At 37.7% G+C, this 21654-nt stretch overlaps 1 protein-coding gene across 2 annotated transcripts; it reads left to right on the top strand.

Moving 5' to 3' along the window:
* Nucleotides 1–1925: 1925 nt before the first annotated feature.
* On the top strand, nucleotides 1926–21439 carry LOC134532179 (zinc finger protein 239-like). 2 transcript variants are annotated; one of them, XM_063368575.1, is made up of 3 exons: nucleotides 1926–2173; nucleotides 12277–12464; nucleotides 15369–21439. In XM_063368575.1, the coding sequence occupies exons 2-3, from the start codon at nucleotides 12277–12279 to the stop codon at nucleotides 16096–16098; spliced, it is 918 nt and encodes a 305-aa protein (XP_063224645.1). In that variant the 5' UTR covers nucleotides 1926–2173; the 3' UTR covers nucleotides 16099–21439. The 2 variants fall into 2 exon arrangements, with proteins under 2 accessions (XP_063224645.1, XP_063224646.1); XM_063368576.1 differs by lacking the exon at nucleotides 1926–2173 and adding an exon at nucleotides 3245–3847.
* The last annotated feature ends 215 nt before the right edge of the window (nucleotides 21440–21654 follow it).

The raw sequence follows: 21654 nt of genomic DNA, 5'->3' as shown, positions 1-21654 counted from the left end.
TGTAATGTAAGAGTAATTGCAAATTTAACTATCAACATGATTAAACGACCACTCCGCACATTCCGTGCGTGGCGTGTAATCGACAGTATAAATCTTGAGTTCGTGTTTGTTATTTTATTGAGTCTCCCTATCCCAGCTAGGAATCAGTGTATTATGCTGCACAGGGCCTGGGATGTGATACTAGCTTGGGACCCCTCCAACCACGAGCTTCACCGACGGTCCTAGCGGGCCACGCAGGGGCAACGCACCCATGTAACCAAAATTTTGTTAGACGCTGAGCTAACCTGGTACCCTCCCGGAACACAATTTTAATAAGAACCAGTTTCCCGCTAGGATTATCGTCCATAAACCGACTTTACAGACAAACCCCCGCCTTTTTTTTAACTCTTACATTACTACAAACTTGACGCCAACCGCCGGTGCTCCCTCTGGTCCGCAAAGGTCGTTATGCCACAACAACACGGGCTCCGAAGTGCGTCGAACACGCCCGAGCGTGATCTTCACAAAGTGTAAGAAAGTGCACCGCAACGAACGCCGCGACGACGACAGCGCCCGTCGGGTGTGGCAATGCGCCTAATTAAACACTTGATTATTTTGTTAATTAGAACAACCAAATTAATAACAATTTAAAAGAAGGGTTTATGTAAGGGAAATTATGTCTAATTGTCTTATAAGCATATGTTGTGTAATTTGTTTCTAAGTCCAAAACTGGTCGGGTCGGTTTTCCCGCGTTCCATGCGTTTAGGCGCGAGGCCGCCGGGCGGTCTCGCGCTCAGTCATCATCAGGGGCTCTCAGGGGTCGGACGCTCCGCGAACGTCGGGCCAGCACTTCTAGTTTCTCTTCAACATTTCAGCAATAGTGTAAGTTTCTACAAACCTTTCAATCAGCTCGGCGCCGACCCCACTTCAGTCGCACGATACTTCGTGTGACACTTAACTTAATAATTTATTCCCTACAGGGATCTCTAACTTAATACGTAAGGCCATGTCCAGTTTAAGGACAGCGTAATATTGGCACGCAGTTTTCGGCTTCAGTAGCCAATTAATTGTTATCGTCGAGAATCTTGTGAAATACTGACTAACTTTCGTATTGTAACTTTTTTCATATTTTAGTGCAATTTGTAACGTGTGTTTTAAGTGACTATCTTGCCATTTATTGAAGCTTTACGTGTACGTCGCACACTGACGTGATCGCGTAACTTTTCGAGACTTTAGTTTTTCGTCGCAGGCTAGACTGCAAACCACCCTAATCACAGGGTTTTCGCTATTCGTTTACTTTTATACATAATTTGTTGCAACCACAATTCCGTGACTGTGTACTGAATCTTACTCAGGGACACGTAGACACCGTTTCAACTCATTGATTTCACTTTGCAATCTACCCTGGTCTCGCGTATTGTTCGCCCGCGTTTATACGTGTGTCACAGCGGTTCGACAACGGACGCGGCCAGTAACAGGACCATTCAGTGTATCAACGTTGAATAAAGTGCAGTGTTTTGGTAATCTGTTTATTAATCATTTACAAGGCGTCCTGGGTGGCCTGAACAGCCCAGGTGAATACGGTTCCACGGCGCACCCCTGCCTATAGCCACGAGGCCGAACCCCCATTAAAATCCCTGAGATCTTTTCAAGCATTCATATTAAATTTTAAAACATAAACAGGCAGCGGGAGTAGCGTCAAACTTATTGGTTGTAAACAACGGGGTGTAATTGTTGGACCAAAAATTTTGGTAGGGTGACAGGGCCTTAAAAGGATATCCAAAATATTTGCTCAATCGATAAAAAAACTTCTCTATCGTATTCAACAAAAAGTCCTACATTAAATGTTTGCAAATTTGTGTTTTCAAATAGAGTTCCTTTCAAACGCCTCGTTTATGATGTTTTGGCGTTCCATACTTATATTTTTAGTCTATGGTTTAAATGTTATTAAAGTTTTTTGTTTATTTTGTTTTTTGGTGGTTTAAATGAGATCTTGTATAATGTTGGCTTAAATAGGTGGCTCAATAACAATATTAAATAGGAATTTTTTTACAAATTTTATGTTGGCGTCTAGTAATCACTTTAATGGATTGTTTTCTGTTAAAATTACCTGACGTCGCTTTGGACATAAAAAGTATTTGTTTTTAAAGTTTGTATTTTGAATTCAAGTGTGGCGAACTGAAACTATATTAAGGTATTTGTTTTCATCAGTTTGATTTCAAATTTATTATCATCAGATTGTATAGGCTATCTTGATTATTAATTAGTTTCAGTATATACAAGCAAAAATATATATGCAGTATTTTTTAAAATTATTACTTTGCGGTTTTTCATTAATAAAATACATAAATTTGCGTTTTTCAGTACTACAGTCTTATCTCTTCTTACCTATTAAACAGCGTTTGCAAATTCATAGTGCTTTCAGAGGAATTACTGTTGGTTGCATAGGATGTAGGCTACATAATGAGAAAATGGTCTTGGTTTTCAGATATCTCGAAGAGATATCTTTTTGGGGTAATATTTTTCCAGCTTTTCTTCTGTGTACATTCTCTCACGTTACATCATGATTCTCTTATCAAGTGAATTGCTCCATTGAGATTACTTTTATCAAGTCTTTCGTCAACTGTCATTTTCTAGCTGCCCAAGCAAATGTTTCAGCAGTCATTTTCGTGGTAAATATGTAGTTGGGCGGTATTTGCGAAAAAAAATGTTAAAAATCCGAAATTACTTTTATCAGATGCTCTTCAACTTCCTCTTTTCATTAAAAGCGGCGGAGATAAGAATATTCAAATGCTTTAGGAGATATTGAATTTTTAAATTTCATCACAAATATACCAGTGCATTCATGTGGCTTTCACTATTGTTTCTTGTTTACGAGTATCTATTTTTGGTAAATATGTAGTGTACGGATTAGCGGCAAAAAAAATCGTACAAATCAGAAATAACTTTCATTAATGATGTCACGTGATTGTTCGTGATAGGCCAGAATTCAAATGAACCAATACGTGATTATTTAGTTCATTTATTGTTTAAAACGGTGTTTAATTACCGCCTCCAACTTAGGCGAGTTTTTAACGTTTCTAATTTTAAAGTTTTATTTGTTATTGTTGCGCAAGTAATAAGTAACAAAAAAAATTTACTTGAGTTGTTACTGTTCATCCTTTGTCCCGGATTGTTAGGTCAGGTCAGTTACATTATAAATACTTTAAAACTAAAGAACCATTGAAATTAATTCATATTATTTTTAATTTACTGTTCTGCAACATGTTTGTTTTGACAGTTTAATTATTTATTATTATTTACGATTTATTTATTTTGTTTGCTCTATGTCTAATATTATTTATTTTCATAAACGGCAATTTATTGTTATGTATGTCTATGGAAAAGTGATTCTTTGGATTTTTACCGGACTATTTGAACTAGGTATTGTTGATACCCCTCTAAGGACTAATGAACTTGGAAACTGTAAACGGTAAAATTAACGCCGTGATTTTATTATGTAAATTATTATTTTAATATTTATTTATTTAAATTGTACGTGAAATTTTGTTATCCGCGCAATTGTTGCGTTCGGAGTTCACGTTTTCGTTAAGAAATTAAGTAACCGATTTAGGTTTTTGGCCAATCACAGGCCACCATTTAAAAGTTGAGTTTTACTGGCTTATTGGAGAAGCTAGTAAGAAAGAGAGTTCTACAATGGCCAGCTGAAAGAGCGGCAACTTCGTGACGTCGGCGATTTTAAATCCTGAAAATTAGCTATTTAGCAACAGGCATCCCGGATAGAGGATGATAATTATGGATCATTAGGGAGTCCAGAATATTGAAATAGGATTTATCTAAAAAGATAAATAATATAGGAGTGAAAATCGTGAGTAATAAAAGTGCCCAGATTTTTGTGTCCTCATCTTATGCACAGATCACGCAACTCTCGTTTTTACGTCACATCGTCGCCGGAAATTAATATAAACATTGATTTTCTGAAGTTAATTGACTTTACATATGATTCGAATAATACTTGGATATAAATTTTACGATTTTACACACTAGTTAACAGACTCAGAGGTCCTATAGATAAGAGGCTCTAAGCTCTACCGATGACATTTTGAACCTAACTAGCCGAGGTAAATTGATTTTAAGTTCCCTAAAACATTAATTAAAAACTGTGTAGTGTCAACGAACCCGAATAAGGACTTTTGTAAATATTTAAATGTGCGCAACATAAATCCTGGTAATTAATTGAACTTTTATCGGAGTTATATGATGTCAATTATAAGTTAAGTTGTTGTTTTGGATATAAATAGTAATTTAATTAAAAAAATTGATAAGAGTAAAATTTTTAAATCGTTTTTACATTGGGAATAAAATAATTATATATTTTATATTCAAAGTGTTGTGTCATGTTATTTGTAGTTTCATCTACCCCAGTGTATGTTTATGTATGTTTGTACCCCAATTAAGTAACACCTAACTGTGACCTACCTGATATCAACATTACCAGTGGAGAGCCACTCAAGTAAAATAAAATTTGTTACACAGTTTAAACGCAGCCCAACGTTTTATTTAGCACAAAGGTCTCCGCACATATTTAATTTGGCGACCCAAGTGGAGCCTAAGTAGGAAGTAGCTCTACATTACGCTTAGTTTCAAAGCATTTATAATGTAACTGACCTGACATAATCGACCATTTTCATTAATTAGGCATTCACAAACACATGGAAATAAAAAAAATGGCGGCGGTCAATTGATTTCACAGGTCTTGTATAGCAAAATAAGAACGGCGATATCTCCTAAAGTATTTGGAATTTCTTATCTCCGCCGCTTTTAATGAAAAGAAGAAGTTGAAGAGCATATAATAAAGGTATTTTCTGATTTTTAACTTTTTTTTCGCAAATACCGCTCAACTACATATTTACCGAAAACCTCAGATTCACACCAGTCCATTCAGAGGCCTGAACAGTTCCTATGTTCATCAAAGTTTGCCACACACTTGTGCAACTTTGGTAGCACTTAATATAGAATGAAAATAAACAGGAAAGATGTCTATGTCTTCTTTCATAGACTAAAGTGACAGAAAACTTAGAGAATTTTTGAGCTACATCAAAAATACTTAAAAAAAATAGTGTGGATGTTTGATTAGGTTAGTTTAGCTACATAAAATACACTGTAATTGGTTGGTTAGGTTAGTTTAGTTTAGCTAAGTTGTAAATACTACAAAATAATGTAGCTATGTACTAACCTAGCCAACCATCACCTAGGTATTTTAAGCTAACTATCGGACGTCACAGCTATTTAAAACGGATAGAAAAAATTGAGAAACATGGTTTTCACACTCTACACACGTCCCTAAATTTACCCTGAAGGAATGATTTCATAATTCCTACTAGCTTGTGAAAATAGTTTATAGCTTACATTACTGTACCATCATCGGACGTTGCGGCTTCGGGGAACAAAAATAAAATAAAAATGGAAAATATTTTTTTCAAGTACTAGAGACCTCCCTAAATTTACCCTGTAAACATGGTTTCTTAATTCCTACTGGTTCGTGAAAAATAACAGTTTAAAGCTTATATTACAATACCTATGTTTTCACAATGCCGTAGCCAGTCATTGTTTACCTGCGATCGTGTATCTCTTTGTTTAGTACAACTTTAGCCAACTATGGAGAATTAAAAATACTCTAATTGTTCCGTTTTATATATTGAAGTTTATCCCTGGATCATGAAGGCTTGATCCTGTTGGCATGATCCGGTTGGCATGATCCGGTTGGCTTGATCCTTTGGTACATGATGCTTGCTGTTATAGTTCAGTATGTCGAAAGATCCTGATAGCATGATGCTGTTGGCATGATCCTGTGCTGTTTTAATTCAGTATGTCAGAAGATACTGTAGGGTGTTTGCCAAAATAAGGTACCTAAAGCATGTCCCTAGGCCTTAAAAATATTGTTACGATCGCGCTTGGCTGCAGTGCTTGGCATCCCCGCACTCGTTCGGCCTCCCTGCGCCCCCATCCACCCGCATCCTCTCCCTGGTATCTCGTGTCGTACTGTCTCGCAACATCCTGACCGTCGCAGCGTGCACCTGCCTCAGATCGAGTTACTTAAAAGAGGCAGCACTGCGGAATAAAAGGATTCAGACATGTTAATCGGCGCGTTTTGTGGGAACCCGTAGCTTGTTGCGTTTATCGGCGTTCTTTGAGCAGCTGCCGCGTCCTTCGAGGACTCACGACGCGTTTCTGGGCATTTCGACGGCGAAGGTCGCGCGATATCTCGGAGACATGCCCGATTGTTCTGGACGGGAACCCAAGGGCTATATAAGGAGGTTGGGCCGACCTTCGAGAGGAGTTCAGTCAGGAGTTCTCCTGCGGCGGAGTTTCCGGGCGATAGTGCCGCGGGTGCGGCAGAGTGGCGAAGTCCTTGGACGAAGGTTCCAGGGCAGGGAGTGAGTGAGTTCAGTGGAGTCGGGAGTTTTCCCGCGGCGGAGTTTCCGGGCGATAGAGTCGCGGGTGCGGCGGAGTCAGTGAAGTTCCGAGTGAGGCGTCGAGTGGGATCTCGGCGAAGGGTGTGATGGCGGCGGCGGCGGAGTGTGGCGACGGAGTCCTGCGGCGGGAGACCCACGAGGGGTGCTGCGGCGAGAGTTGCGCCAGAGGTGCGGCCCAGCGAGGTGTGCGGAACGAGTGACTGGGGGAATAGACATTTCTTTAAGTGTAGTTAATTGTTTGCCATCTTAGAAGATTAATTGTAAGTGACGTAAGTAGTGGAAATAAATAAAACTGTGTGCGATAAAAATCTTTAATTGGGCTATCCTTTACGAACCCGCGGTAAATCGTAACAATATTATACATTTGTATTAATAGTAATTTTTACAATAAGATATATGCTTGAATGTAATAGAAGCCTATTATTTATAATATTTCTTAAATAAATGTTTTTATATTTAAGATGTGAGACCAAGAAAGTGCCAATGTCCTCTCCGTGGACTGTCCCCAAGTACAGTTTGATAACATTTTAATTATCCACAACAATATAATTTTATGTTATTTAATATTAATTCTTTAAATTGTAATGTCCAAAGATTAAAAAAGAAATCATAAAATTGCTGGACTGCAAAGGTTTGAATTTTCAAGTAAGATTAATGTTTATTAATTGTCCCCAGGAAATGGGTCCTTTGTGTGGACATACAAAATAGTTTCAATATAAACCTCCAGGGTGCAGCACTGGCCACTGAACCCTACAAAAAAGGAGGGAAAAGAATCTATCTTATTTTCTATCAAGTCATAAGTGGATGATTGGTGATTTATTGGTACCTACTTACATTAGTTGATCCATGTGATTTAACGGTTGGTCAAGATCGCTTAGTCCACTCTGTGGACAACTTTTTGAAGGTGAGAAATGATATCTGTCACTTCTAATAGATGAATAGATAAAAAGTACTACGTATAAATTTCTTTTACAAATGCAGTGATATTCTAACCTTAAAAATTAAAGGACCAGAAAACAAAAGTACAGTTTCTGTCCCCTCCGTGGACGTCCCCTCCGTGGACGTCCCCTCCGTGGAATTCACAGGCTACAGAGGGGACATCATTGTACACGTAGTGAAATATTTCCAGAGTTGAATTAATGAGAACTGTATGGAAGTGTTAGTGCTATTTCGAGTAGGTACCAGAACTGCTGACATTGCAGCATGGGCCTATTAACAGACCATAACATATTTATGTACTTAATCATTGATAAAATTTATACATTAATTATGAAAATTACCATACAGCTGCACTAAGTACTGTTTTTGTTAATTCATTAGATCCAGTATACTTGTGTAGAAAGATATTTGACAATTTAAATATTGTCACAGGTACATGATTTTGTAATGCCTTAAATGTTAATAATAATTTACCTTGCAATCTGCTGAATTGATTATTTTCTGCTTTGACAAATGTTCATGCAGCACGGTTGTGGTCTGTCTATCCTCATTAAAAAAAAGCATTAATTTTACTCTTTCAGATGTTTTATCATTACAACAGAGCCCAATAAACGTTCTGATAGATTTTGTATATATCTTGCAGAATAATGGCTCCCATAAAAAAGAAAACTTCAAATTTCGCTGATAAGATCAAAAAACGAAGGGAACAGAAAAATATCAGCATGAGAAAGGCTAGAGAAAGGTTAACTAACAACCCAAGAAAGTATGAAGAAGAAAAAACTAAAGAAAGGGAAAGATACCACATGAGGAAAAAATTAATTTTGAATATGAGTGAAAGGGATGAACGATCAGTCAGGAAAGAATGGAGAGACCGGAAACAACATCAACGAAAAGAGAGAGAAAAAAAAAGCGAAAGAAACCGAAGAAGAATTAAAAATTAATTCTCCTGAAATGCCACCAGAAATTTCAGATGCTGTAGTACCCTCAACTTGCTGAGTTGAATGTGGAAAAAAGCGTTCAAGGAAAAACAGGAAGAAAATGTAAGAAGAAAAATGGAAGTTGGAAAAGGACAATGAGAGACTACGAAGAAAACTTGAAAGATACAAAAAAAGAATAAATAGAATACGAGATTCATTACAACCTAATGCAGATACTCTAACCCCTAGGAAGAGAGTGGAAAAGTTATTTAGTAATAACAACACTAATTCAGAAAAAGTTAAAAAGAAAGTTTTGTTTGCTGAAGTTATCCGTGACCAAATAAAATACAGTTTTAAAACTGAGAAATCTTTATAAAAAAAAAAAGTTACTAGTTTTAACTGGAAAAATTATCGACTCTGTGTACATAACCACACACTAAAAAAAAGTACCAAAATCAATGGTAAGGTTAAATTTGTCCACTCGGTGGACAGTAGAGTCCACTCCGTGGACAGCCCCAAAATTCTATTTACGTTTTATTAATTCAATTTAATGTATCGATCTTGACCACTTATTGTACTGAATTTGGCGTAACAAGGGGAATATTTAAGAATCTTTACAGGTGTATAAAACATAATAATTTTTTTTTTTCAAATCATACATAGTTTAGGTACCTTATTTTGGCAATCACCCTGTACATAAAAAAATTGTCATATAATAATGAACTATAATTGTCAGTCAAATAAATAATTTTTTTTTTCTGTTGTAACCAGTCCAACTGTTTACAGTTATATTATTATTATTTTTATTATTATGGTAACATTAATTGTACATTTCATGAGCCAATATTATGTATTTAATTATTTTATTGTAAAGAGGACAACCAAAGTATAACAGATATTACACATCTGATTGCCAGAGACAACACACTTTTAACTTCAGGGTCTTCTAAGCATTATTCTTTGGAAACTTTATTCATTTGGTCTTAGTTCGATACTCTTACACGCTAACATCCAAGTTTTATTTCACTATGCAGTCTATTCGGTTTGCTGATAGCTATAGCTCCTTGGTTGCTAGGGACTGAAAGTAAATAGTTAGAAGGAGGAAGGAAGGGAGACGCCATCACCATCTTGCAGCGGGAAGACGTTTCTCGGGCTGGGGCAAACCAAAGCCTTGGTTGCCGCCCGAGGAATTGAAGATTCGCGTCATCCGCGGTTGTGTACTATCTAGAATTCTCCATTCTCCGAGTTGGGAGAATAGTATCTGGACTGAATAAGTCTTAAATAGGGAGTATCGGCGACATTGAGTGCCAACTTCCGCATCAGTCCCATTTCGTCCCGTAGTGGTTCCGGACGACTGTCAGCGCCAGCTGCGATCGGCCACGACGATTGGTGAGACCGATCCTAATTAAACTAGACTTTCTAGGACGAGAGGGAAGTCGATTCTTCAGCCAGACGCCCGGCTACCTCAGATCTTCTGTAGTTCGCCAATTACAGCTTACAGCGTCCAGTGTTCCAGTGTAGCAGCAGACCACCTGGAGGTCCTAAGAAGAGAGCCTCAAGCCTCCGACAGCGTATAGCTAGACCCGCCATGGTATTCAATGTGTTCCAGTGACGTCATTTGCATTTAATTACCGACACCTCGGTTTGAACAGAAGTTAACATACAAAATATATTATTTTGGTTGTTCTCGCTTAATTACATGTTAACAGTAACTTCACTCCCATATTCAAGAACCCATTAAAATCATATGTTTTTCAGTTATTACTATTTCATTTATAACAAATGTCAGTTAAGTAATGCAAATTTCCACTATTCACACAACACTACCAAATTTTCCTTTTAATAATTACTCTCTGGACAGTAACACAGTGCAGTGACGTGCTAGCTGGATTATCAGTCTGGTAGTCAATCCAGTAGCAGCGTTCCTGGTATCTACTGCGAAGAGGGTAGGTGCCCAAAACCCCGTAATAACACACCATATTAGTTAGAGTGGCTACCACAATTTGGAGCCAACGTATACTACAGGAGCAGCAGCATATTTAACTACACTGTTTAACCCACAATCATAATTCTTTTGTATTTCACAATGTCTTATATGTGCAGGATCTTCACCAACGTACTGAACTAAAACAGCAAACATCACGTACCTACCACTGGATCAAGCCAACAGGATCATGCCATCAGGATTAAGCCTTCATGATCCAGGGATAAACTTGGATACATGAAACACAAGCCATAACGAACACAGAATATATGATGGCTGTAATCAAAGAATTCCCTGGAAAGACTGCAAAATACAATGTGTCAACTACTTCAGTGCACAGCATATGTTCCTGTCAGAAAATGAAGGATGTTAAAGATTCAATTCAAATTTTAGGCACCAATTAAGACTCGTTCATTACAAAATGACTCCAAATTAGTACCTACGTACTTCAAATGCAATGTAACAAATCAAACATTTCATTATACAATTACATACTTATTCTAATAAAACAACAAACATTAAATACAAGCATTAAAAATGCCTTACAACTGCAATACAGTAATTATTTAAATGAATTTCATTATTACAGAAACTACATTGACTAATGTTATCCAAAAAAAAATATTATAAAAACCCACGCGGGTAAACTGAGATGGTCTGCAATTGCGTGAATACAAATGTATTGGAATGTAAGCTGTAAACTGTTATTTTTTCACAAACCTGTAGAAATTAAGAAACCTGGTTAATTCAAGAATGTCTCTAGTATATGGATAACATATATCCCTATTTATTGGGGGTAAACAATGAATTACGACGGCAGCGTAAAAGCACAGATATTGTAATGCAAGATATTAATTTTTAATTTTTGAACATACTACTAGAAATTACGAAACCTTCCCTTGGGAGCAAATTTAGGGATGTATGTAGTTCGTGAAAACCATGTTTTCCTATTTTTTCTTTCCGTTCTAAAAAACAGCGTAGTCTGATAAATACCCATTTTAAAATTTTTTTAATGTACCTTAACCTAACTTATCGGCCGCAATATTTTTAAACTATTTTTCATTTAGCTTACCCAACCTAACTGACCATTATCATGGTATTACAAATTTGTAATAGTAACACCAGACCTTAAAATGGTAAACTACTATAATTTTTTTTTTTTTTTTAATTTTCAGAATTGTATCTTTCCTTTAATTTTCCAATTATTTAACAAAACAGCATAAAATTTGTTACAAAATACTCTGTAAAAGAAATTAAAAATTCAATTCCTCTATATGTTGATTTTAGGTAAACAGAAAAAACCGTTAAAGAAAAACAGAACATGCACGAACACGGCTTTGGAAGAAAATGTTATTCTCTCTCTCTCTCTCTCTTTCTCTTTCTCTCTCTCTTTCTCTCTTTCTCTCTCTTTCTCTTTCTCTCTCTTTCTCTCTCTCTGGTTTTCTTCAAATTATCTAGTCAATAGAAGTATTATATTAATAATGAAAATTATTAATATATGCTATCGTAAATCACAAGTTGGTGCTCTGCCCTGCAATACCGCTAAAAATACATCCCTGTCAAAGGTTTACACTTGGATTTGGATGCACAATAGAAACTAACAATTTTTTATATTTTTTATTTACCTCAGACTGCACCGCAAAATACAGAGACAAAATATACACGTTATAAATGGAGAATCACAGATACAACTATACGATTAAAGCACAAAATGGCGACAGCCTCATCAGTGCTCAGGTATTGTAATGTTACCTATGAATGACAATACCTCAGAAACCAGTATGAATTTGCAAACTTAGTTTTAAAGTTAAGCTGAGGAAAACCCTATAGTACACCATTTTAGAATTTTATCATTTCATTTAAGGAAAAGCAGCGACGTAAGAGTTTTGCCAAGTTCTTCATAGCAGATAACTAAAGCACACTATCATGTAGGTGACATGGCTCAGAGCAACCAAGCCTTGGACACGGGTGGTTGTTGCAGATGGAGGAGGTGGTGTTTGCGCTGCCCGAGGTGAAGGTGGAGATCAAGGTGGAGGCAGATGAGAGGAGCCTCATGTCGGTGGCCGAGGGGCTCGGCCTGAGCCTGGAGGCCTTCCAGAGAGTCGACGTTGACCCCCCGGAGGAGACCAGGGTCAAGGTGGAGGCTGGCACGGACGACCTGGCTTACGCGTGAGTTCAGCACTGCCCCGGTCACCCCGGTCGCCTGGGACCACTGCCGATGTAACATGTGGGGGTGGGGGTTTTTTCTTTCTTTTGATGGTCAGGCTATACCTACGTGATGTTTTTTAAGTTTAGTACAGTAGAGTCTTGATTAATGGAGATCACAGAGACTTCTCCATCCAAAATCAGTATTATTCCGTTGACAGATCTTAACAGACTGAGCAATATGGGAAGGATTGTAATTGGAAAGGATTGGGAAAAGAAGTAGCCACTGCCTTTATCAAAAATAAAATGTTTTTTTAAATACTTATTTTTTAAACTTTTATTTTATCAAACTGGTACTTTTCTCTGGATGTGCATTGTAGTGCTTCCACAATGTTTTGTGTAGATGTCATTAACTATTTCTTCATCTAGATTTTATGCTTATTTGTCACATATTTTAGAGCTTACGTTTGTTAAAAGGCATAGATAATGCAACACAGGTTCTTCAACTGTGCAAAATAATCCAACTTCGCCTCAGTTATAAAGTCAACGTTTGTACTTTATAGAAATATTTATATTGATCAATTTTTGTGGTTGCAGAAGTCGAAACAAAAAATTGTTTGATTTATGATATGCAAATCTTTACAAATTTTAAATAAGCTAAAACGTTATTTTGTCTCTGGAAGTATGCTTATCTTTGGTTTTTTTTAAAAAGGTAATAAATTTGTTGTTTATTACTATATTTGTAAAGAATAGGAGATTCATTTTGATTATATTTTGCTTGCGTTAAAGCATTGATTTTTTTTTGTTTAAAGAAAAATTGTAGAATCGCGTGTTACAAACAAGGACAAGTAAAAATATTCTTTTAGAATATTCGGTTTGTTCCATTTTTCGGTCATTGATAATATGTGTCCGTAATTTTAGCAGCAAACTGGAAACTTCGTATGATTTGAATTAATACTTAAAAGAGATATCGAAGAGCTGTTTTAGTAACAGTAAGATTTATTTATCGATATATACCAAGAATTAAGTAAATTTATTGAAAATATTGTGTTTTGATAAGAATTGTTAATTATCGTCGAAGATTTCAACACTAAAATTCACGGAAGAACATGCAACGAAACTTTTATACTAGAACGAAGATCTGCCTAATTACGTTACCTTAATCGACGCAAAGAAGAACGGTTAAAATATCTTGAGGATTTGAGAGAGAGACAATTCAATTATTCAATCGACGACGACTGAACCACGTTAAAATAGGAAAGGCGCTGCAGTTTTGACGACACGAGCTAATAAGAAGACGTCTCGGGAGCCTAGCAGGAGGACAACCCAGCAGCCCGGTCCGCGAGAAGGACCGACTCGACGGCGCAAACTAAGAAGGAGGCGGCCCACGAGCCGAGCAGTAGAACAGCCCAGCAGTCCGGTACGAGAGGAGGACTGAGTCAACGACCTACCAGCTATCCAGAGCAGGAGAGCCAGCTACACGCGGATTGTCGCAGAGTCCTGGTCATCGAGGAAGTCAATACGTCTGTAGAGGCTATAACTGTCACTGAGGTCGGTTTTTTTTCCAGTCCCCGTCCAGTCGTCGATTTGGAACGTTTCCCGTTTGTTGAATTTCACGAACATTATTTTTTTTATAAAAACATTGATTTCCGCCTGAAAGACTTACCAGCGTCATAATTTAAATCCAAATCTTGTTCTATAATTATTAGAATAACCAAACTAATTAATTTAAATTAACTCTCGGGATCCCAAGACTATTGAATAGTAAATATCTGTTTGGAATTCTTTCAGGGCATTAAATTTGATATAAACGTTAGTCTCTGATGTAGTAATGTTTCACCAACACTCAGTGGTCCACGCTCACCGAGTGCTTTCAATCCTGGCTTAATACATAATTTTTACTTAATTTGAACTTACCACAACTTAACTTTCAACAGAAACATATAGAATTATTGAATCGTTTACATGATATAAAACAAATTGTTGATATATTTACACTACACTAACTTTGAATGAGTTTTTTTTTTGTTTTGTTTTGAACTGGATAAACTTGTTACATACATACACAAAGAATTCCAAGCATTCTAGAATAAGTTAATAGTCTAGTAGGATAAAATTGTGATCAATGTATGTATAATAATAATTGTACCCTGCAACGGCTCTGCCGCACTCACATTAGGTCTAAAATACACCTACTTTAGTTACAGACGCAATTTACTTTTATTTACGACACATAACCTAGTTACATTGATTTACCTTGATAATTTTAGCTGTTTGAACCAAGAACATCTAATTCATTTTTTTTTAAACTGACGGAACTCGACGGTTGTGAAAATTTGTTAAAGAAACATAATCAATTTTTTTTTAGCTTCACACACCCGTTGGTACGTCACAGTCTCAATTACATTGCTCTTATGCCATTGTACTTTTGAAATAAATTAATCGTAACATTTTTATTTAAGCATTCAGAACAAACAACAAATTGTTGAAGTGTATCTACAAATCCTCTTGGAATTCGTGCTTTTATCAAAATCTTAAAATTTCTTGCAGTTAAAAAACATCTCAAATTTTTCACAAAATTACATCTTTGTTTCATGTCTAGATGTTACACACAAACTCATCATCGTTGCCTCTGTATTTATCACGAGAGACCTTGCCATCACAACTAACATTTTTGGACAGAATTTAAACATATATGTGTTTTTTCTTTTGTATTAAACCCTATGTAAATTATTTATACATACTCTAGATCCTCAAACTATTCTTTAAAAATTATTAATGGCCATTAAAAACTATTGTGAATTTCTTCGAAAGAAGTGGTCACCATTTAGTTCCGTTTATGTCTCAAACTATAATAAAAAACATGTTCTGTTTTGTATAATATTTTGCAGTCTTCCCTATGGTCGTGCCATGTACACGTGTGCGCAGGGCGCTGCCCATGCAGCGGGGGAAGAGGCAGGGGGTCGCGAAGAGGTTCCAGTGCGAGATGTGCAGCTTCAAGAGCAGGACGCACGCTGGCCTGAAGGCGCACCAGCGACGAGAGGCACACCGTGCGAAGCTGCGCTGTAACATCTGCGCGCAGGGCTTCCCGCGGCTGAGCGAGCTGCAGTCGCACCGGCGCGAGCGCCACGCCAACGAGAAGCCCTTCGAGTGCGACGAGTGCGGGCGCTCGTACGCCTACAAGGCCAACCTGTTCACGCACGTCAAGATGGCGCACCTGGGCGTGGTGCCCGAGAAGAAGGTGCACGCCTGCCGGCTGTGCGAGAAGGTGTACGTGTTCCCGCGCTCGCTGCACCTGCACATGGCCGCCCACGCGGGCACCAACGTCTTCATCTGCGACGTCTGCGGCAAGTCGCTGACCAACCGGGACCACCTCAAGTTCCACCGCCGCATCCACACGGGCGAGAAGCCCTACGTGTGCGAGACGTGCGGGAAGGGCTTCTGCAAGAGCTGCAACCTGACGCTGCACCGGCGCGTCCACACGGGCGAGAAGCCCTACGTGTGCGACTGCTGCAAGAAGGCGTTCTCCCAGCGCTCGACGCTCGTCATCCACATGCGCCTGCACACCGGCCAGAAGCCGTACGTGTGCTTCGTGTGCCAGCGTGCCTTCATCTGCCGCGCACTCCTCAACGTGCACCTCAAGAACCACCGTGTCTGAAACTGTTCTCTGTAGTGGTGGTCGTTGCTCCTGTCGCATTCTTCAGGAAGACTCTTCAGCCTCTACAGACACTGTTTATCTTCCATACGAACCATACTTTCATTGGTAGCTAATTCTGAAAGGAATCCAACCTAACATGTCTGGTACGCTCAGCCTAATGTACCGTAAGCACGGTAGCCACCTTGTGTGTGGCTGGAGGCAGCACCACACGTACACGGCCAGTCTGCCTTGACATGCAGTCAGGCAATGCACACTTGTCCTTAAGTAAAAGCAGTGATCACGTCAGTGGAGTTAAATATGTGCGTCTCAGATATTAGATGGCATTATCACTGTTGAATGTTTGTATACTTAAAGTTGAATCATAGGGGTGATCAATTATTCAAACTTCATGTGTTTTCTGCACTAGATAATGTTGCATTGAAACAGGCTGAGGAGAGAGGAAATAACGGGGGAACTGGCACCAGCATCAAGGAGATGAACTCTGCGAGTATTAGCTGTGGGCCTCAAAAAGCATAGAAAGTGTGTTGTCCGTCGCGGGAAGCTGCAGTGCTTGCAATCCATCGGACCTCACACTTGTGTCTCGATCCGAGCCCAGCGGGGTCGGCGCTACTGACCCAAGGTCATCCAAGATTGACACATAATTTAAGAGCCCAATCTTTATGGCAGTCGTGGCACCTTAAGAGTAGCAGATATTTTAAAAATTTTAGTTTAGTTATGATTATTTTATATTTAATTCTTTACAGTTCTCTGTATGAAACATTTGCAATGAAGTTTAATGCAAATTCATGCCATGCCAGCAGCAACACAGCTAAGCTTGCTTACATTTAATACAAAAGTAATTCTTTTATTAAGCTCCAATATTTGTATAAGAAAATATAAATATTAATGTTGTACGTATAAACATTTGATATTGTTGCTAAACTAAAATATATAATAAGCTTAGCTAAATTTTAATTTTCTTCAAAGTTTATGACAGCATTTGAATCAGTCTTACACATTCTGATGTATGTTCTGATCCAAACACGAGACCTCAAATGCTCATTGTTCCACTCATTTTTAGCATGGTTCCTGACAGGAAAAATGGACTGGGTTGGATTTTAAATAAAATAGTGAGCTAAGTTGTCTGTTTATTTGCAATTCAACATTAGTCAGGTTAAATACATCCACCAGTTCAGCAACCCAAAAAAAATATGAGAATAGCCTGCCCTTTTGTATTGTAACCAAAGTTACGTACGTGCATGCAGACACAGAGAGAGAATGAGAGAGAGAGAGAATGGGAGAGAGGAAGAGAGAATGGGAGAGAGGAAGAGAGAATGGGAGAGAGGAAGACAGAATGGGAGAGAGGGAGAGGTCAAAGGAGGGAATGAGAGGGACAGAAAGAAGCAAGCAACTGTCATGTGAAGCTTGTTTTTCTGCCAGCGTGACATGAAACCTGTGGTTGTTCCTTTCATTGACCTGTACACTCTGTCTCGTGTGTGTGTATTGGGGTGTTGGGTGAGAACTGTGTGTGCATTTACTGTAGTACAGTAGAACCTCGCATATCCGACCTTCCCACAACCGACTCCTCCCGATATCCGACCTAGTGTCCGACTGTCGGTGATTCACACGCGCTTCCGGTTGGTGAGCCTGTTAGGCTTGAAGGAGTGACTCATCTACGATATGCTTTGTTTTCGTATCAAAAACTGTCAGTTCAGCCGTGAATCTTGATGTGTAATGTGCTCTGACTATAATCTTGTACAGTTCTGTGTTTGTTAACGTCAATACTGTTTGTGTTTTTCCCCATTATTTATTCACGACTACAGAATTTAAAGTGTGCAATACGTAGTGCTTTACGTGTGTGACAATGGCAACTCAAAAACGTAAACGTGTTTGTGTTTCTCTGCAACAAAAACTTGAGATTTTACAACGATTGGACCATGGAGAGTCTGTTATTAAATTAGCTTCTGAGTTGGGTGTAGGGGTGACTACGATAAAAGATTGGAAAAAAAACCGTAAAGATCTGGAAACGTACTCAACAACAGTTGAGACAGAAGATGCATTAAAAAGTAGAAAAATGTTGAAAAAACCAAAACTTGAACTTGTCGATGAAGCATTATGGGTTTGGTTTTGTCAGGAAAGGCGCAAGGGAATACCATTGTCAGGCCCCATCGTAAAGGAAAAAGCCATAAAATTGCATGAAAAGCTGGGAGGTGATCTAGAAAAATTTAGCGCTAGCGAAGGGTGGCTACATAAATGGAAGTTGCGTCATGGCATACGACATCTTATTATTGCGGGGGAAAAACTCTCAGCTGATGATAATGCTGCTACAGAATTTGTAGCAACATTTGAGAAGTTGGTCACAGAACAGAAACTTGTACCCAAACAAGTGTACAATGTAGATGAAACAGGCCTAAATTACAAAATGCTTCCAAAAACCACTCTAGCTGCTAAAAATGAACCTGTGTTAGGAACAAAGCTGGCTAAAGACAGGCTCACAATTGCAACTTGTAGCAATGCCATGGGAAGCCACAAAATGCCGCTGTTCGTCATAGGAAAATCTAAGAAACCAAGAGCATTCAAAAATCTAAACATGGCAACACTTCCAGTTTTCTATCGGAATCAATCATCTGCTTGGATGGATGCGATTTATTTAAGGAGTGGTTTTTTGGCGAATTTGTCCCCGCAGTAAAAAAACATTTAAAGTCTAAAAACTTACCTGCTCGTGCTGTTTTGCTGTTAGATAACGCTCCTAGTCACCCCTCTGAATGTGAATTAAATAAAGGAAACATCAAGGCTTTATTTTTACCGCCCCATGTTACACCTTTAATACAACCTATGGATCAGGGAGTCATCCAGGGGCGTAGCCAGGGGGGGGTTTTAGGGGTTCGAACCCCCCCCTTAGCACAAATCTTTAATTAATTTCTTATTCATCACTCAAACAAAATTTCATATTAAAATTAATAAAATTTTTACCATTACAATATTTAAATTTAAGTACCGAAAACTGCTAAAATAGCACTATTTTACACCTTAAAATCCAAATTTTCCCGGGGGAGGACCCCCGGACCCCCCGCTTTAATACGGTGGGAAGGGGGGGGGCATGCTTCTTAACACCCCCCATACGCTAATCCTGGCTACGCCACTGGAGTCATCGAGTTGTTAAAGAGAAGATACAGAAGAAAATATGTCGGCTCTCTGCTGGACAAAACAGAAGAAGGAGGTAACCTTTTTGAGGCGATGAAAAGTTTCAACATAAAAGACGCAATCTACACCGTTGCTGCAGCCTGGGACGAAATTAATCAATTACCCTTCAGAAGGCTTGGAAAAAGATTTGGCCATCATTGAAACAAGAAGAACCTGAGACAGAAGCACAAGTTGAGACAGACAACACAGAAGTATTACAAAATTTACAAGTGTTTCAGCATGATCTCCAGATGAATGATGTAGAAGAGTGGTTTGTTGAAGCTGATGTTTCGGAAGACACCAATGAAGAACTAAATGACGACGAAATTATCGCTGTTGTGCAGAACAAAGCCGTGGAAGAAGATATCGACTCGGATGAAGACGAAACCACCGGTGACAACGTAGTGAGTCATTCTGCTGCTAAGGACGCCTTCGAAGTTGCGCTGAAATACATTGAGCAACATCCAAATGCAAACCCAATGGACGTATTGTGGGCAAAAAAGTGGAGGGACACTTCTGCAAAGTCAAGATTGACAAAATTAAAACAAAAGTCCATTACTGAATTCTTTAAATAAGGTATGCTTAGATTTTATTGATCTCATTTAATTTAAAAACAGTAAATGTTTGAAATATATACAGCAACATTTTTATAAGTACATACTTTACAATAAAGTTGTATTACAGTACGATATAGCTGTTTTTCTATCTGAGAAAGTCGTTTTTTTTGCTCCTCCCGATATCTGACCTTTTGGCCGTTCCGACCATGGCCTGGTCCCGTCATGGTCGGATATGCGGGGTTCTACTGTAATTGGCTTCTGAAAGTAAGCAATATTTATGTATTTCTTTGATCTGTTCCATTAATTTTAGTGTTGTACTAAACACCCAAAGCTATGTCAGCCAATGAGCACATTATTCTGTAAAAAAAAATCTATATTTTTTAGTAAGGATGTTTTGCAGATTTCTATGTTAGCTGCAAACTTTTTTGTGAATAATTAGTATTTTTTATTTTTGTTCCTATTGTTTCACTAAAAATTGATTAGAGTAGTTTTGTCAATTTTTTTTTACATAATGTATTAAAAATTAAATAATGAATAATAGCTATTTTAAAGAGAGAAAAAAAACTACTTTCGACTCTTCGTTATTTAAGTGTTTTCATCAGAAAGGGAAGAAAGTTTTCTATAGAGGTGAAACACAAACTGTCTTGTTTGATACAGTTTTGTTATAAGGAGGTTATTGTTATAAGAGGTTTATTATATAGAGATTTTACTGTATTTTGAAGTTATGGAAGCCTTAAATGAATTGAAAATTTTTCTATTTACATCAGTAAAAATCAGGAACTTATATTTTTTTTTTATTGTGGAGATAATTTGTGACATGCCTTTAAAACAACAGTTTTAAATTTGCCAAGATATTCGTGCAGGTTGAGTTCTCTTTAAACTATTAATGGATTCTCATAGGGAAATTATGTACATTTGTACAATTTTTATTGTAATTTCTGTGGCCTTCTAAATCCTTGTGCCAGTTTGCATGTTCTGACTGAATGTAATGTAAGCCGTCTCTTCCCAGCCGTGAGTAACTTATGTTACTCGCTGATTTCTTGTTGGAGTGGAACAGGAATTATGAAAGGTATTGACCTTGAAGGCACTAGAAGATAATGCAAGCTTTGTTTTAACATCTATAAAATTTTATGCACATATTTTGTTATAGTATGGGTACTCAGTCTGATAAAATATATCATATGTGACTTGGCTATTTATTGTGGTGTCTGATTTTATGTAGGTATTTGATTGGCAATAGAGTGTACTGTCGTAAATCATCACTGCCTTTGATTTAATAAATTGTGGGCAGAGTCTTTAACGATGTCTCAACTTCTGCACTGAGGCTAGGTCTGTGAAACCAAAAACATTGGAATCAAAGCTTTTATATCTGTACAAGGGCTTATTTTAACCAGTTATATTGTTTAAAAATTGTGTGTTTATATTGTTATGTTTTGAAATTTGGTCTTTTAATATCATAAAACAAATTTTTGTTAATGGTATTTGTTTTGTTTGCATATAGTTTATACAGTGTTGTGGGTAGCTGAAAGTTGCAGTCAATAATTATTGTTTCAAATGTAATAATTTCTGAAAGTATGTTCATTCTTTCCACAATAAAATTTATGGATCACTGCGTTACTTAATTCAGTCTATAATTATTTCAATTTTTTTTATTGGAATGACCTTGGGAAATTTACTTTGTTAAAAAGATCTTAGTATTTTAACTAAAGCTTTTCTGTTCAATGGTATTGTAAACTCAGGAATAGGGAATAATGTACAGGAGGAAAAAAATCAGATGGAATGCCTAACACATATTTATTACGAGTAAATTGTTGAATATGAGGAATTAAAAAATATA

The sequence above is a fragment of the Bacillus rossius genome, chromosome 5, assembly GCF_032445375.1.
Source record: "Bacillus rossius redtenbacheri isolate Brsri chromosome 5, Brsri_v3, whole genome shotgun sequence".
Classification (NCBI taxonomy): domain Eukaryota; kingdom Metazoa; phylum Arthropoda; class Insecta; order Phasmatodea; family Bacillidae; genus Bacillus; species Bacillus rossius.
Note: the sequence above shows the minus strand (reverse complement) of the source record. Positions and strands in the feature narration are given on the sequence as shown.